The sequence below is a fragment of the Cariama cristata genome, unplaced genomic scaffold (assembly GCF_000690535.1).
Source record: "Cariama cristata isolate BGI_N322 unplaced genomic scaffold, ASM69053v1 scaffold44657, whole genome shotgun sequence".
Taxonomy (NCBI): Eukaryota; Metazoa; Chordata; class Aves; order Cariamiformes; family Cariamidae; genus Cariama; species Cariama cristata.
In genome coordinates, this window is record NW_009628036.1 from 1 (window position 1) to 17,186 (window position 17,186).

Consider the following 17,186-nt stretch of genomic DNA (forward strand, 5'->3'; position numbering starts at 1 on the left):
ATCCTTAGTGCTAAAGTATCATTTAAAATTTTCAGTAGAGTGACATTCAACAATCTGGCCATAATTTAAAAAAAAAAAAAAAGTAAAATCCACATGCACATATCTGTGGACTTCTTGAAGTAGTTAAGTTTCTTAATTTCCAATTCCTTTAAAAAGCATTTTGAGTATTCCAAGTAGAATGAACTACCTGTATTAATTGTTATAAAATTAGTTGCGCTATTACACATCTACTGCAGCTATCATTGACAATAATTATACTTTTAGTAATGGGAGAACTCTGCAATCTGTCAGTATAACTAACAAGCAAATTTAAATTATAAATGTGATTCCGTAAAAGAAAAATCTCAGTAAAACAAACTTTATGCATTAAAATAACAAAAAAGGAACCTGTTTCTTTGAACATTACCACTTTCTGCAGTTCAGTTTTTTGCCTGAAAAGAAATTCTCTATACTTCACAACAGTGTAGTGTTTATGTTCAGGCAACTCATATTTTCAAAGTCTAAAAAAGGCCTTGTATTCCATACTTTTTTTTGCATTTACTTGGTTCTGTTTAAAGTGAATAACTATATAGAAACTGTCGACCAAAACCACACATATTGCTATGACTGGTCATCTGTCTGTGTTTTATGCAGTATAAATTGCACTAGTGTATTTCAAAATATTATACTACACTGCGGAGTAAGTTTTAATAAATGTTATTGAACAATTAATGTAAATAAAAGTTAATGAGTTTAAGATATTGGAAAAAATAAATCCAGTATTAGCTATTTCAGGTATTCTTTCTTGAGCTCTCACAGTGGAGGCACAGACTCTGCCTTAATGAGTCCAGGAACATGTTCTATTTCTCTGCTAGAAGAGCAAAATAACTACTAGAAATAGCATAAGGCATTATCTCTGTCTAGTTAGTGCACATCCAGTTTGAGTCCTTTTTCCTGTTAGGAATCTTAGTATACCTCACTGGGAAAGATGATGTGAACTTCAAAGTATATTAAATGAAAGCTTTGTGATGTGAATGTTTTGATGTGTACAGAGTTCCTAATTGTTCTTTTCTCCTTCCTCAGTGAAGTTGCTTTTGGCTACAAGGGACTGAAGATCCTCTTATACTATATCGCTGGTAACCTGTCAACGCTGTTCCGCATCGAATATACATCTAAAGTTAATGAAAAGTTTGACTGTGTGGAGGTAAAGACGGAACCTGACCTACACTTAAAATATTATTTGGAATGTTTAATTAGGATATGGACAAGAATTCTAGGTTTAGTAATTGCCCACCCAAACATGATTTACATTAAAAGCAAACAAACAAAGCTTCCTTTGTTACTAAGCTGAAAAAAGCTTTGAACTTCATCTATACATTTTCCCATTGTTCCTTCTTTGACTGCAGTACCATCAAAATTGTGTCAAACTGTACAGTCAAACATGAGGTGCTAATAATTGACATGAGGTGTCAATTCCACAAAAAACCACATTCTTAGCAAATCTGTATTTTCACGTTACCTGTCTCCGGGAAGATGACTAGCATTGGTGGTTTTTACATTGAAGAGAATTAAGTAAGAAGGAAAAGGAGGTTTGTATAAACACTTCACAAGGTAGAATGCTTGACTGTGTCTCTTTAAATCGCGAATGTGGAGAACAAGTAAGGCAGAAATGAGATTAGAAACTTCTGGTTGGGTATCATATGTGTCTTACATCTTAAAGGAAAACAATAATACAACTACCTGCAGGATGTTTTGTTTGGTTTGGGTTTTTTTACCTCTTTCTCTTTTTGCCTACAGGTTTTCCAAGCTTATAGAATACTTGTAGACAAGTTTTTTTGTTAGTTTTTTTTTTCTCCTTCTGCCTATATGCTCTCAGAATATTTTTGAGGTAAAAATAAAAGCTAAGCTAATCAGTCTTTCAGCCAACTGAAGAAAGGTATATGGAACTTAGGAATAAAATACCTTCTTAACAGTGTTTTTAACTGTTAAATACTTGTATAATACTTGTACAGGTATTTAGAAGAACTCAGTTTTTCAGTGTAGTTTCCGATTCATCAAGAAAACTTAATATCATCTGAGTTTTACTTAGTTATAAGGAAGAAAAAATTGAGTTGTTTTCTTTCCAAAAGAGCTAGTGATATGGTTATTGATGAATCTTTATAATACTCTGTAGTGTGAAACGGCTATATATTTGTACTGACTTGAAATTACTCTGCCTGAGAAAAGCTTTTTTTTAGTAAACATTTTTATGACTTCAAGCTGTATTTTAAGTTCCTCATTTCAAATTAATCTGAATTTATTTAAATATTTTCAAGGAAATGCCTGTTGTAAAGGAAAAAAACATTAGAATGACTTTGTTAAATGAATTTTAAAGATTTGCCCTTCCTTGTTCTGAAGGTGTATTAGAATGTACTTAGTTCAACAGGCTAAGTGCCTAGACATGCCTGAAATGCTTTTGAGGTTAGGGCAGCATATCTTAGGAGTGAAAGGTCATGCTCTTCAATCTTTGGAAGGTTTTTTAGAAATAAGGAAAAAAGGAAAGCCTGTTGGCAAAGTAGTAATCATATTAAAATCAAGCAGTCCAACCTTTCACCAATATAATTTCAAAATCGTGTCACAACAGGAATCCACACCATAGCACCTTTTTACTCACGGTCTATCTATTTTCTATACAAATGGCAAAGCCACTTTACTTGGAGGTACAAGCAAGGTAAACAAGGTCTGTCTTGCCCTAAGCACACTCTGCAACTTTTTTGATTGCTCAGAATCCTTGCTTCTTTCAAGCCCTTTTTCCTATACTGAATTATTGCTCCAGTTGCTTAAGGGATTGAGATGGGGACAAAAAAGAGGATCTTTCTGAGTGAGGCTTCTGTATACTTTCCAGAGTATTTACAGGCTTTGACTGAATCGGAAGAATGTGATAGCTTACCCTCTGCTTCCCTTCATATTATTAACACTGTACATCCAAATAGGCTGCTCATATGGCTATATCTAAACCTAAGTAGGAAAAAAGATATGGTGGTCATCAATCTTGTTCTTCATTTGTATTTGCCATTAGGTTAACCACCTTAAGATGTGAATGCATTTGCAGAGATTAAAATATAAGTTGTCATTACAGCAGGGTGTTAATTTAGATGCATATTAACATTTACTTTTCTAAGTTAATTGTTTGGTTGCTGATCTTGGCTCCTTCAGGATAATTATACTAAGATGCAGACTATCTGCCGTACATGACAGGTAATCTTTGTGATGTGAATAGATGGTGTTTAGGAAATGACAGCAGTTTCTGCCTTTAACATAACTGGTAACAAGTGAGAAGTTAGTTTTAACATTCTGCAAAGTTATTCACATCTTAGGATTTTGTATGTAAATACCCACGCAAGCCCATTCAACAGCAAGTGGTTTTATTCGGTGTTACTAAGTTTGGTTCCATTATTGCTGAAGCAGCTGCTACAATCTTGGCTACGGACTGACAGAAATATTTGTCCCAATACTATTTTTTCTTCTCCAAGATCTTTTCAAACATGAGGTAAAAGATAAGATCCTGAAATGTCAAGAACCAGAACTTCAGTCATATTTATGCATCTTAATATCATCTCCTTAAAGATGGATCTAAATCATGTTAGTGAGGAAGGGTCAGCAAAGCATGATCATGTTTTGAAAAGAAGTTGGCTCTTTGTCTAACGAAAATAGACAGAATTTATGCCTTGGGTGGAGTTGATTCATTCAAATGTCTGAAGAGAGGCTGGTTTCTTCAAGTGTAAATATTAATAGCATTGGCCTCCAAATTGCTTGCTGCTTTGAGATTTGCAGCTGTTCAAGTATGTTTCTTTTCATCTGCATTTTATGATGGAGTGGCGGAAAGTATTTCACTAACCTCTGAAACAGTATTTACTATAAATGTATTTATCTTGCTTTGCAGCTGGTCTAGTACAGAGTCAAATGCAATGTACAAAGAGACACTGCCCACATAAGTAGTCCTACTGCAAGTTTAGTTACAAGCCTATACTAAATTCCTTATCATCACCTCACATGATTCTGATCATGAAGGTAATACGTTACAGGCGGTACTTTCATGAACCATAAGCTCAACAGGTCTTGGCTGGCTTGATTCAGGTTTTTGCACGCTTCTTTGTAAGTGGCTTTGCCTATATTTAACACTGCCGTAGTAGTCAGCTGGATTGTTTTTCTGAGCAGAAACTTGTGCGTCATTGTGTGCATCCATGCCAGTTGGTAAGATATGAGTGCCTTGCTCTGATAAAAGAAATGAACCTCTTGCCAATATCAAAGAATTACAGGGAAAAGCAGTAAACAAATTTTGCTAAGTCCTTTGATTATGAGCACCTCAGAGAGAAGTGTTTGGAAAGTTCCTACAAAGTAATGGATGTTTCCATTTAAAAAATACAGATATTAATGAAACAAATTATTCATATGCTGTTGATTTTTCAAGATTCCAGTATTCTAGGACTTACTAACTGAAAGTTGGATCACTTAAACTTATGCCACCACTCAAACTGAGGATTCTGAGATTTCCTCTGTAAGAAAGGGAGATCTTGTTAACCCTAAAAGTAACTGAATAATATAGTTTCTTTTCTTAAACTATGTCAGGCCCCATTTCAAGGGGAGAGAAATTTTAGGAGGCAGTAGGTGAAAATAGGTTGTAGTCGTATAGAAATAAGAAAGATTGTCTACTGCTTTATCTGCTAAGCCTCTGTTTTCATGACTTCATTCTTTCTATTTTATGGAAAACAAGATTTTTCTTTGGGGGGAGCCAGTGATGGATACATTATCTTAAATGCTTTCAGCAGGTGAAAGTTTGTCTTCCTTCTTACCACTAGTGAAGAAGCTTAGAAATGTGAGGGGAGCAAAATTACTTAAACGTTATTTATATAATACTTCATACTGCATATTCATCCTTTTTTAGATACCTTCCACATAGTCTGAGTTATTGAACTGATGCTTGGAAGTATTGTTTTAATTCTAGATTGTTTTTACATGCCTTTTTCAGATATGTAAAATGAAAGTCACTACAGACTCTTAGTTGCAGTTTCCTACAGTTTTGTAGGTAGTGCAGACTTAAGATCGGTGTAAACAATGCACTTGCACAGTTTAAAAAAAATAAGCATTTCTAAAATGTGTTCCATACAAATACTTTTTCTTTGTGTAATTCATTGATTCTGAAAAAAATGGCTGATTTTGTGTAATGCAGTTAAATCAGTAAGTGCAAAGAAAATATGTTTAACTAATATTGTTATAAGAAGAATAGCAAAGGTTCCAATAAATGCATCTCCTTTGTTTTGAGAATGAAATGGATGTAAAGATTGTACGCATTTTAACTGGGTTCTTACACCAAGTATTGTAGAGCTGTATTTTAACTGCTTAATAGCTCTCTCTACAAATATAAATATAAATGTTGGTAGTACCAAACCATTAAGAATAAAACTTGTTTGTGCTGAACTACATCCATCTTTCTCTATGCTAAAAATGTAACTGAATGATAAAGTGCTATTCATTTGCAGGTGCATTGCTTCTACTTAAGGGACTATGGTTGAAAGGACAGGAATTAGTAGCATGTTGTATTAGCCTTTTGTAGTGTATTTTATTCTAAGCATCTTAATTTCCCTGTTTTGAATGCTAAGTAGCAAGGGTCTTGGTTTTGAACTAATACCCATCATGCATGTAAACGGTGTGAAAGAGCTGCTTAGTAAGTTAACACAAAGTGTTCTTGTGTCAGTCCTTGTGGAAATAGATACAATACAAACATTACAGCTGAACTCACGGCAAACTCCATTAAGTAAAAACCTGGATTCATTGTCCAGAGGAAAGTTTGAATTGAATGTAAGCTCATTTTGTTGAATGTAATGTCAGGCTTTTAGGGGTTGTATTGAGGAGTACGGTTTTGTTAAGTTGAGACCAATTCATTAAGTTTTATTGCCTGGTGAGAAGCAGTAATACGTTATTGTGAAACTTCATCAAATATTCATGGTTAAAAAGTAGTAGTAAATGTATTCAATCAAGTGGGCTTTTTGGGGTCTGAAAAGGATCATGAAGTCTGCTCAGCTGATAGTTTCAAATTTTCACTTAGAAAAGAGTAATTTTAATCTCTGAATTTAATTTTGGTGTCAGAATATTTCATCTTCCCCAGTATGTTAGACTACAGGTCAGATTTGCTGACAGTATCCTTAAATTATATTTTTAGTATTTTATGTCAAGAGTTGTTTTCAAAATGTTCTTTGGTCAGAATGTGAGACGTTGTCTTGAGTTTGTAACGTGTTTTGCAGCAGGCATTTCAAGCAAAGACACATAAGAATGCAAGAGTGTGCTAGCTGTCACTTTCCTATTTAGGAGCTACCATTTTTGGTCTTTGTCCTTCTTCCTCCACTTAGTTCTGCACCACCTAATACATCTTGTAAGCTGCTTGTTTGGGAATCTGAGTTCCACAAGGTTGTGTAGCATAGTCTTGGAGAATTGCTGGCTGGAAAGTCTTAGCTTCTGAATATGCTGCACTTTCAGAATAGCTATCAACACTCTTAGGTTTTACTTGGACAAATGTCACAATCTCCAAACATAAAAATGTTTGTGAACTTACGCTGTAACTACGAGCTTTTTGATGGTTGCAGTGGCTGGATTGTGACCTTTCTGGAGCTTGTCAGTGCAGCTCCTTTACTTGCTGGAAGGTCTCTACTGAACAACAGGAATGCTTGCTTTGTCTTTTTTCTTTTTTTCTTTTTTTCTTTTTTTTTTTAAATTACTGTTAGGCCTTAGCATCTCTCTTGCATTCCTCGTTTCTTATAGCACAATAGTGACATCAATGCTGTCTTTTTCTAATCTTCCGCTGATCCTGCCCCCTTTTGTAATCTGCAGGCAGACGATGTTGAAAGTAAAATTAGAGAAATCATTCCTCCTGGTTTTTGCACAAACACAGATGACTTTGTGTCTCTGCTGGAGAAGGAAGTCAACTTCAAGCCCTTTGGCATGCTGCTACACACATATTCTGTCCATAATGAGGAAGCTGGTGAAGATATAACATATCAGATATACAAGGTATGAAAAATAAGTTAAACTTCTGCTTTTGAGCAACCGAATTAAATTTTATTTTGTAGTGATGCACTTTCAGTAATGTTTCAACTATAATATATAAATACAATCATTTACCAGTTTATAAATGTGCTTTTTTATACTGGAGAATTTAATTAGGTTTTGCATATTATTTTTTTTTTCTCTTACATCTGTGGTAGGTTTCACCTGACTTCTTCTGGCTTTTTCCCTAGGCCGACATGACATGTCCAGGCTTTCGAGAATATCATGAAAGGCTTCAGACATTCTTGATGTGGTTTATTGAAACTGCTAGCTTTATTGATGTAGATGATGAAAGATGGAACTACTTTCTAGTGTAAGTACAGTTCTAAAGCAACAGTGGACCTTATTACCTCCACAAAGCCTGCATTTTAATTGTGGCTGGCCAATTATTGGAGCAGTATAATGATATTTTCCCAGGAAAGAAAAACCATTGTTTATGAGGCTTGAGTTTTCCTCCATTATGCTTTGGGAAAGCTTGAGAATAGAGCTGAATTAAATGCTGTTGTCCGTTAGAGCCCTGAATGTAGGCTTAAACAGTAAAATGAGCTTTGCCTGTGTTTTCTTTTACTTGCCACCTATTCATCTTTATAATAGGCAAGTGCACTGAAGTGCTGTAAAGAGGCCTGATTTATCCAAGTTGCTGCACACCAATTAAGTGAATTGTACATTCAGAACATAGCAGGTGTACCCATTGGGCCCTCACAGAGTAGCTTGCTGACACTGAAAATTCAGTTGGAGAATGGAAAAGAAAATGGACACTGCATGGGAGCGCGACTGTAATTGACCTGCTTGGCTTTCTGTTTTATCTGCAGATTTGAGAAGTATAATAAGGATGGAGCTACGCTCTTTGCGACCGTAGGCTACATGACAGTCTATAATTACTATGTGTACCCAGACAAAACCCGGCCACGTGTAAGGTAATTGGCGGTGTAACTCGTGCCTTGCCTTTTATTTCAGAAGAGGGAACTGCTGAAGTTCCCAATACTTGTTTATAATGGTGTTGATTTGTTTAAAAAAATCCCCATTATTAGCTGGCTATGCACCGATTTGTTTCATTGTTCTCTTCTTGAAGCGGAGGGAATCTCAAACACGTTTTGAATATTTATCAATTTTAAGACTGTTAAAAATTATATTTTAACATGAAGATTGCTACATGTACTTTAATTTAAAAGGAAATACCATTTCATTTTTGAGCCTTTACATTATAATGTTTGCAAATGCATGCATTTGAACTGAAAGTACATTCTTTTGTCTGTAGCCAGATGCTGATCTTGCCACCATTCCAAGGAGAAGGCCATGGTGCTCAGCTGCTTGAAACAGTTCATAGATACTATATGTCTTCTCCTACAGTACTTGATATAACAGGTTTGTGTTAAATTTTTAACTCAGTTCACCTGTTTAATACACAATGTGTAGCATTCACAGGTTGTTAGCCTGCAAACTTTCATGTTCATTTGTCAGAATTAAATGGCCTTTTGAAGATTTAGCTTCAGCTCAGTTCAGGATTAGTAGTACCCTGGTTTACAGAAGAACTGTATATAATGTAGCTCCCTAAATCCTTTACGTAGAGAACAGCACACCAGGAAAATTCAATCCCTAGCATGAACGGATTACCAGCTAATTAGCCATTTTATTGTGAGATACACAGCTGAGTTTGCCAAGAGATCAAGCTTTGTCAGATTCCTTGTCCAACTTGCTCCTATTAGCCAAAACTCAAAATTGGGGGTGGGGAGAACCAAACTAAAATAGCATATTAATATTAGTGTGCAAGACAAAATTTTACAGATGTCTTAAAATCTGTAGAGAATTTGTGCTCCAGGAACATGTATTGCTGGCTGAAGGCACCCATGATATTAGAGGTGTGTGCAGAAGTACCTAAAAATAAAAAAGATTATTGAAGAAATGGCAGAGGGGAAAAAGGGTGTATGTGCATTAAAAAAAAAAAACATATTAAATGGCTACAAACATGACATCTGTCCTGTGGTTTTAAGTTCAATATAGGAAGAAATGCAGTTCAAACACATGACTTGACCATTCAATTCTAGGTGCTGTCTCAGACCTCATCTTTGTTAGAAGTAACTCCCCAATTCTAGTTAAAATACAATAGAACACTTGCATTCATAATGCATTGCTGCAGAATAATTCTAACATGAGGTAATCCACCTCATAATTTTAATCCAGTTCATAGGAACCTAAGGAAGTATAACTTTGTGCAACAGGAGATCATGTGCATCATGCATTTACTTTTTTCTTTTTCCTTTTAATAGTACCAAGCTTTACATAGCTTTTACAGCCGAGGATAAACAAAGTCTTAACATGGTGCTGCATAAATCATACATGTTCATTGCTCACTGCCTTAAACACAGGATTGTAGCAAACAGTAAATGTGCACTAAAATAGATTTTAATTTCTTTATGGAATAAAGCAGGAGAAAGCTTGCAATATTCTAGATGGCACTCAAGTTATGGAAATTAAGGATTTTACGAAGTTATTTATTGTCCTTTTTGAGGGGAAGATCTGGCTGGACAATCTTGGTATGACCAGGATATTTAGTTATGTAGCATCTAGAATTGTGAAGTAAAGCCTTTAACCTTTCTGAAAAGAGGAAATGAAGATCAACTTAACCTCTTTGAAAGAGCTAATGCTTTTTAAAAAAAATTACTTTGGAGTTTCAGATTTACAACAAATATTTTGTTCTGCTTATGACTTGTCATCCTAACTGATGAAGTGAAACGTATGCTGATAGTGCTTGCTATACAGAAACTGCCTCGTCTTTCTTTTAACTAATCTGAGCAAAAAGGAATGGAATCAATTAACTTTAGTACAGCTTCTCCAATCTCTTTTGCAGAATAAGTGCTATAAGACTTGCCATACAAGATTAGGCCACTCATGCACAAAACATTTTAACTGATACAATCATCATAAGCATTCTTCAACCCAGAAAATAAATTGCCAGTTGTGTAGTGCGGCATATACACAGCAAAAACTTCTATCCCAGTCCTTCCTAATAATTTACTAGTGTTCAATCATCCTTAAACTGCAAATTTCAGCTATTTACAGTGATCCTCAAAACTTCAAGAAAAACACAGCTGGGATATAAGCTGTTTAGCAATAAATCCCACAATGCTAGTCCACAGAAAAATGAGTGTTGGGGGGCAACGTGGCCCTGCTACTTATTTGTAGTAAGCCTGTCTAAACAATTAAGTAAGGAAGAAATATATTCACAATGTTGTAAGCATTTTCCTTCTGCATAGTTCATAAGAGGGAACAAAGTTGCATATGGGACCATGTTGATGTTTACCGAAGCTAGTTCTCAACTTTGGTGTTTTTTCTAAAGCAACAGTTTTGATAGTTATGCTACCATTTTAAGCAAAATGGAAGTAACTTGAAATTTTGATTAGCTTTTGCTTAGGTCCTTCTAGCCTTTTAATTTTGGATAAGCTTGTACTTTGTGTCCTTGTACCTTTCCCTGTCTTCCTTGATAACAGTGTAACTTGTGATCAATATGTGTCTTCAACTAGTTTAGTTGTGTACAGTAGGGTAGTTTCACCAGTCTTTTTCCACATAACTAGTTTGTGTTCCAGTAGTTTTACCACTCTGTAAAATACAGAATAGATGGAACATCAAAAAAAACGGTTTATATGTAGTAATTTTCTTTTCCCAAAGAGTTAAATTGTATTAAACATGTACATTGTCAGTCTCTTACAAATGCTTATATAATACTGTCCAGTACTGCGTACAGAAAATACTGGAAGTTTTTCTTTCTGCAAGCTTTTTAATGTCTACTGTCAAACATCTAAAACTTTGGTAGCAGTACTTAGAATTAAGCACAGTTGTTTATATAGCGATGAATACTGTATCTCCTTTTGTTTTCCGTAGTTCTTTGTAATTACGTACTAGAGATGAGGAAACAAATAATGCTGGTATTAACTACATCTCTTTTTTTATTCTTTCTAGCTGAAGATCCATCTGAAAACTATGTGAAGCTAAGAGACTTTGTTCTTGTAAAGCTCTGTCAAGATTTGCTTTGCTTTTCTCCAGGAAAGTTAATGCAAGGTTTCAGTCAAGAAATGGTGATGGAAGCTCAACAAAAACTGAAAATAAATAAGGTATTAAATCAGAACAGTTGTAATTGGACATATTCTTATCAAGCTAGTAGAATTAACAACTTAAACATAGAGGTGGAGACTTGGAATTTACACACTCTGGCTTATTTCAACAGATTTGTAGGATGTATCTGGAAGGGGAGATACCTAGCTTGTGGTTTTAGATAAATGCTTTTTTTTACCTTGCAATTCTGTTCATGTAATAGAATTTGACATGCTTTCCACTTCTCTCAAGTCTATACAAGTAACAAGTGTTGGTTTGGGAATGCAGAACACTGAACTAGCAAACAACTGCAACTAAGGCAACTCTAATGACTTGGAGAAATAAACAGTTAAATTGAACAAGTAAATTTGCTGGTAATCTCCTCAGTAAGTGATTAAACTCATTAGTGAGTATGGTAGTGAAAAGGCAGAGTTGCTTAATTAAAAATGTATTTGAATGTGATTTAATGAAAACTTTGAGGCTTGAGGGATGTGGGGTGTGAAGCCATATTCAGATGTGTTCATGAAAACAGTGTAACTTATGTAAGGAAACCACATCTGCAGCTTTCTATGTCTGGAATCTTAAACCTGAAAGGATAAATAAATTGGGTTTGTTATTTTTAACAGTATCTAAACATGTGCTAGTGTAGCAAACAAGCCATCTTATTTTTGTTCTGTTGCTCAGCAAAAGAATACTTGGTCTTAAATTCTATTTTCATACAGGTGCAACAGTTAGTAGTAATATAGTAGCAGCACTCTGTTTTTTCTCCCAGACCTGATACTAGCTGATCCTGGTTCCAAGAGCACTTCAATTTTTCCATTTACTAGTTCTTTCATTTTATTCCCTAGTAAACAGAAAACTTTAAATATTGTTGTTTCATTCTCATATTTAGAACTTCAAGGGGGTCTTGTGAAGGGCAGTAGGTATATGAAGATTATTAAAATCAGCAAAATAGATACCGTTTAGTAAAATATTGCTTAATATGTCACTCTAGTTCCAATCCTTCAGTTCTTTGAAGTACTTTTGGACTCTGGCTTCTGGACTTTCTGCTGCTCATTTACAGCAGGTCCTTGAAACACCTGTACAGCTGGTGCAATACTTTGAGAGACTGGACACCGGCTGCATAGAAGAAAATGGTTTTGAAGGAAAAACAAGAATGTTTATTCATTTAACCACCAGATAAGAGGATAGATTTGACAGAGGCTTTGTTCATGCCTCTTACTGTCTTCCAATAAGCTGCAGAACTACTCTAATATTTCAATATTTCTTCACTTTTAATTCTATTGAGTGACCTCTTTATTGAGACATGGTTTTTATTCTCCTTTCTGTTCACTAGCAACACACAAGACGAGTTTATGAAATTCTTCGATTGCGTGCAACAGATATGGGTGATGCAGAACAGTCCAGAAGCTATCGGTTGGATGTTAAAAGAAGACTGATTGGCCCCTATAAGGTGTATATGACTTAAATATCATTTAATACTTATTTCAAGGCTAATTATACTTGATTTTACTTTCTATTTCTGTAAATGTAGTTGATGCCAATTATATTGCCAGTCAACTACTGTTAGTTCAACTGACATGTATACAGATGCAGAGAATATTCATACGTAGCAGTGCTGAAGATCCTGTGTTTGGATCCTGACTGTTTCCTGCCCAATCCCAGCAGGAAGTTACTACTAAGCGTACATTACCTAGCTACAAGTGCCATTATGCCCAGGTAGGCTTCAGGGGAAAAAAATGTCACTTTCTTGAAAAGATTAAAAATATCTTAAATAGACAAGCCAAAAACTTGAAAAGAGGTAAATGCTGTAATAAGTTGATACTGCAGACCAGGTATAGTTTAGATTCCTGTTCTACTTGTTAGATAGGTCTTAACAAAACAGCTTGTTAGAAGTAATCGAGCCATGTCAACATAGAACTCCATGCAGATGGCATATAAAATAATTTCAGCTGAGAAGTTCAAGCAAGTTCTAAACTTTTGGTACAAAGCAATTTTCTTAGTTCCTATTAAGTATGCTTCTCAGGATCTTCAGTATAGTTGGTCTGTGTTGCATAAACTGACCCTATGAGATAAAGATTAAAAAAAAATACCCTAGTTGCTAATGGCATCGGTATTTGTATTAAGAGTCAAAAGACCATAAATAAATCTAGGTTTATTGCTATAACTAGCATGTTAGCTACTCTCTTCAATTAAGTGCTCGCTAAGCAAACCAAAACTCTGTTGGAAAAGTTTCACAAAGTATGAGAAGTACCTTGATTAGCTTGCAAGCCTTCTTAAAGCAGCACTTACCCTGTTATGCCAAAATAGAAAAATTTTGATTGTACTCATGTTGGACTTGGGGGGGGGGAGGGGGGGGATGTTAGCAGAAATGAGAACCTGGCACTGTATTAAATACTTGCCTGATCTGTAGATAACACCATGTCATGCTGAGTGGCAGGACCTTAATCCAAACGCTTTCTATTCGCTTTCATGAGTGTCTTGTCTCATTTGCTAAATTTCACTTAGTGTCCACTGCAAATAAGGCCATGATTTTTCAGCTAACAGGACTGTTAACATGGTTTCAATTCATTCACTCAGTACTGGAGTCCTTAGGGGGTAATCCAAAATTCCCTAAGCAGCTTCTAGTGCTTCTAGCAGTTGTTTCCACTTCAGTCTTGGCATGCAATAAATGCATTAATAATGAATGGGGTTTGTATTTCTAGATACGCAATATTTCTACTTCAGAATATTGCATTTTTAATTTTTCAGTTATTTCAATAAGGAGTCAAAAGAATCCTTAAAGTACTCGGTGTTGACACCCTTTCCCTGATTTTAAGTTTCATGTTCTGAAATACCGCCATCTTGTTTATGTTAGTTCTGCCTAGTAAACAGCTTACTTGTGCACTCGTTTTAAACAATATTTCCAATAAATTTTAGTCAAGGTGCTGTTTTTGAAAACTTTTGAGAACTGCAATTAAACTAACTTTTAATATATATATAGTAATTTGGAGGGGAGGAGAAGCAAATTTTAATAAAGAACCAGGAATATTACTGCATACTCCAATGCTGGTATCATTTTTTACATAAAGCACTTGATAGCTTCATTTGAACAGTGCTGTACAGATGTAGAATAATTCTAAATTGCCTCTACCTTAATTTAGTTTAAATGATACTGCATCTTTCAGCAATTTCCTGGCGAACAGTAGCAGAAATAAAACTATATGCAGAAACTCCAGATGAAAAAACCTGTAATACGTCTTGAAGTCTTCACATTAGCAAGGAGGCTGTTGCTAAAAATACTGAGATTTTTGTGTATATGGCACCACTAGATTGGAATGACTGATACAGCCAACTATGTTGCTCTCTGTATAAGTACTACTAGTGCAGGAAATAAAAGATTTGGTATCTTAGTGAACAGGGCATCAGTCTAAGGTAGTTCAAAGGGTGACCAGCTTGTGAAATTTCGGATTCACTGTGGCTTCTCCGTTTCTGAAGAACTCTGCTTTTGATGCTTATTAGTGGACTGTGCTGGTAGACATGTCTCCTTGATCATGTCTTTGTTCTTCATGTCATCCCTTTTGGAAGTAAACACCACTGTTGTGCTACCTTTCTTAATCATAATACTTTGTTTGGGTGAATACACTTTTCTGCCTAGCCTGGTAACTTGCTCCCAAAGAATCCCCTTGAAACTGCCCAGGTAAAATGTCAGTAGTTCCAGGTTTCAGAATCCTGTGTACCTTGGATATGCTGATAGTATGTTTAGAGGGAAACGGATGTTGAAACAACTGGTTATCTGAAACATGCGGAGGGAGTTTGTCTTTTACCTGGGGTCTGGAACTTAGAGATGGCCTAATGCTACAGTATCAGCCATGATGGGCATTTAAAAGCTGACACCTTTTTTTCAGAGCTAATATTTATAATCTTAACAGATATTCCGGTTAATTAAGCAGACTTTGAATTAATTCTAGAATAGAAGGTTTTATTTTTCTTCTGGCAGAAGCTTGCTCAGAAGGTATTCATCTCTATTTTCATTTGGGCAACTCATCACATGTTTTGAGTATCTTACTCATTTTGATTAGATAGAGCTAACATGAATCTAAAACTTGAACAGCTGTGCTGCTTTTGACATCCTTTCTACAAGGAAATGTTTCTTGATCATTGGCCATAAATGTGCCTGGAGGTCTCATCAAGACTCCAATACAGAACCTCCTTTTCTGAACTGAACTTTGTCTATCTAGGAGAGATTATAGAAGTTCCTATGATCTTACTCATTTACAGCGATCTCCACTCTTTAACCTGACTCTCAGCATCTGTCATAGAAAAAAAGCAAATTTTTCTTTGAGAGTTGTAATAGATAGAGTACAGAAGGGCTTTGATTTTGAGACTGATGGTAGAAGTAGAATAGTTTGAGCAAATATTGTTGTTTTAACAAATCCTATGATTCCATAGGCATTGCAAAGATTTATTGATAAGATGCCAGACATACATAATGCATATATTTCTTTTTTTTTAATGAAACGTTGAATGACATTCTGCTTTTACAAAGTGAGGAAGGACTGAAGAATGGGAAGTAACTAAGGAACTGAGTGGTTCAGAAATAGACATCAACTATATAAAAGTATGTGTGGGGAAAGGAAATACGAAAGTATTTTGAGGCATTTTTAAGAAACAGGTAAAAATACCACATCTGTGACACAGCAAGGGGTCTTGCTGTACAAATGTTTATGTTTGTAAATAATCTTATTGCTTTTCAATGCTGGTACTGCTAATCCCTGCTAACTTTTGAATAATTTGTAACAATTTGTGAAATGTTTTCTGTGTACAGGAGGCTTAAAATTAATTTTTCATTATGGGGAAATTAGTTGGCTGAACAGCCACATAATGGGACAGCAGTGTGATTAATGTCAGCATAGAGCTAAATATCCTGGTCAATTTTCTACAGTCTAGTTTTTCACGCCATACATCTTCAGCAGTAGAAGTACTGTTAGACCTAATCTGTTTGGTTAAGGAAAAACTTTTAAACCATTTTTTGCTTCGCTGGTTCATTGGTAATACAGAAACTGTGAGGATTTAACAGAACAGATGTCCTAATCAAACACTGTTACTGCTTTTCTTAGGATTAGGAACACCTTAAAGAACTAGACACTGAAATTGAATAAATTTAATGAAATACCATATTCTTGATGATTATTGGTTGTGTTCAAACTACTGTTTTGTTTGCTTAGAAAAAGCAGAGAGAACTTGCCAAGATGAGAAGGTGTCTAAGACCAGAGGAACTGACGAATCAATTGAACCAAATAGACCTAAACATGCAACATGAACAGTTAGAAGAGAGCTTCCAACAACTTGTTTCAGATTACCGAAGAGTCCTAGAACGACTTGCACAAGCTTGAGGATCCTGCCTGTATATGAAACTTCCAACTTTCTGTACAGTGTTGTAAAGCACATCCTTAATTGCCACTTAACTGCAAAAAATCTCATGTGACGTTTTAATCACATTAAAGGTGACTTGTGTTTCTGTGCATTTTGAATATTTTCTATTTTTGTGTTGTAGATTTTTTTAAATGTTGTACTTTAGGTTTGGGGGCACTTATTGCTGAAATAAACAATGTAGATTCTCCGATGGAGTATCACTTCAGTTGTATGAATGTCCTTTTACCCTTCTATTTTGCCTCAAGACTTAATAGATACCTGAATAGCAGGTTAATACATAGATGTAAGCAATGTAAATATTGCATCTCTCTTAAATTTCTCCTAACTTGATCCTCCTCGGGCTGTTCTACTTGGATCGTATTGTACTGTGTAGGGCCTGTGCACTTTTAGTTTAATGTCGTATGAGCAAGTGACAAGACTGGTTCTGTGGTCTAGCTGCTATGCTTCCTGAGTATAGGCCCTTTACCCTTTCTTAAGAGGGGACCCTGCTCCCATAAGCTATCAGACCCATTCTACTTAGGCCTTTAAAGGGCCTTGAGCTTATTCTTTTTCAAACCCCCAAGTTTTTTCAGGTTCATGACTTCAGGAAAGTCCCTCAGAGTTGGGGGAAACAGCCAAGACTT

General features: G+C 35.4%; 1 protein-coding gene across 1 annotated transcript; it reads left to right on the top strand.

The window, feature by feature from the left end:
• Window positions 1-1,062: 1,062 nt before the first annotated feature.
• On the top strand, window positions 1,063-16,754 carry HAT1 (histone acetyltransferase 1; the record flags this gene model as incomplete). Its single annotated transcript, XM_009704621.1, has 8 exons — window positions 1,063-1,183; window positions 6,844-7,023; window positions 7,251-7,372; window positions 7,872-7,976; window positions 8,318-8,424; window positions 11,017-11,168; window positions 12,485-12,601; window positions 16,356-16,754. Coding segments are annotated over 8 exons (1,072 nt in total), but the record flags the coding sequence as incomplete, so codon positions are not given.
• Between the last annotated feature and the right edge of the window lie 432 nt (window positions 16,755-17,186).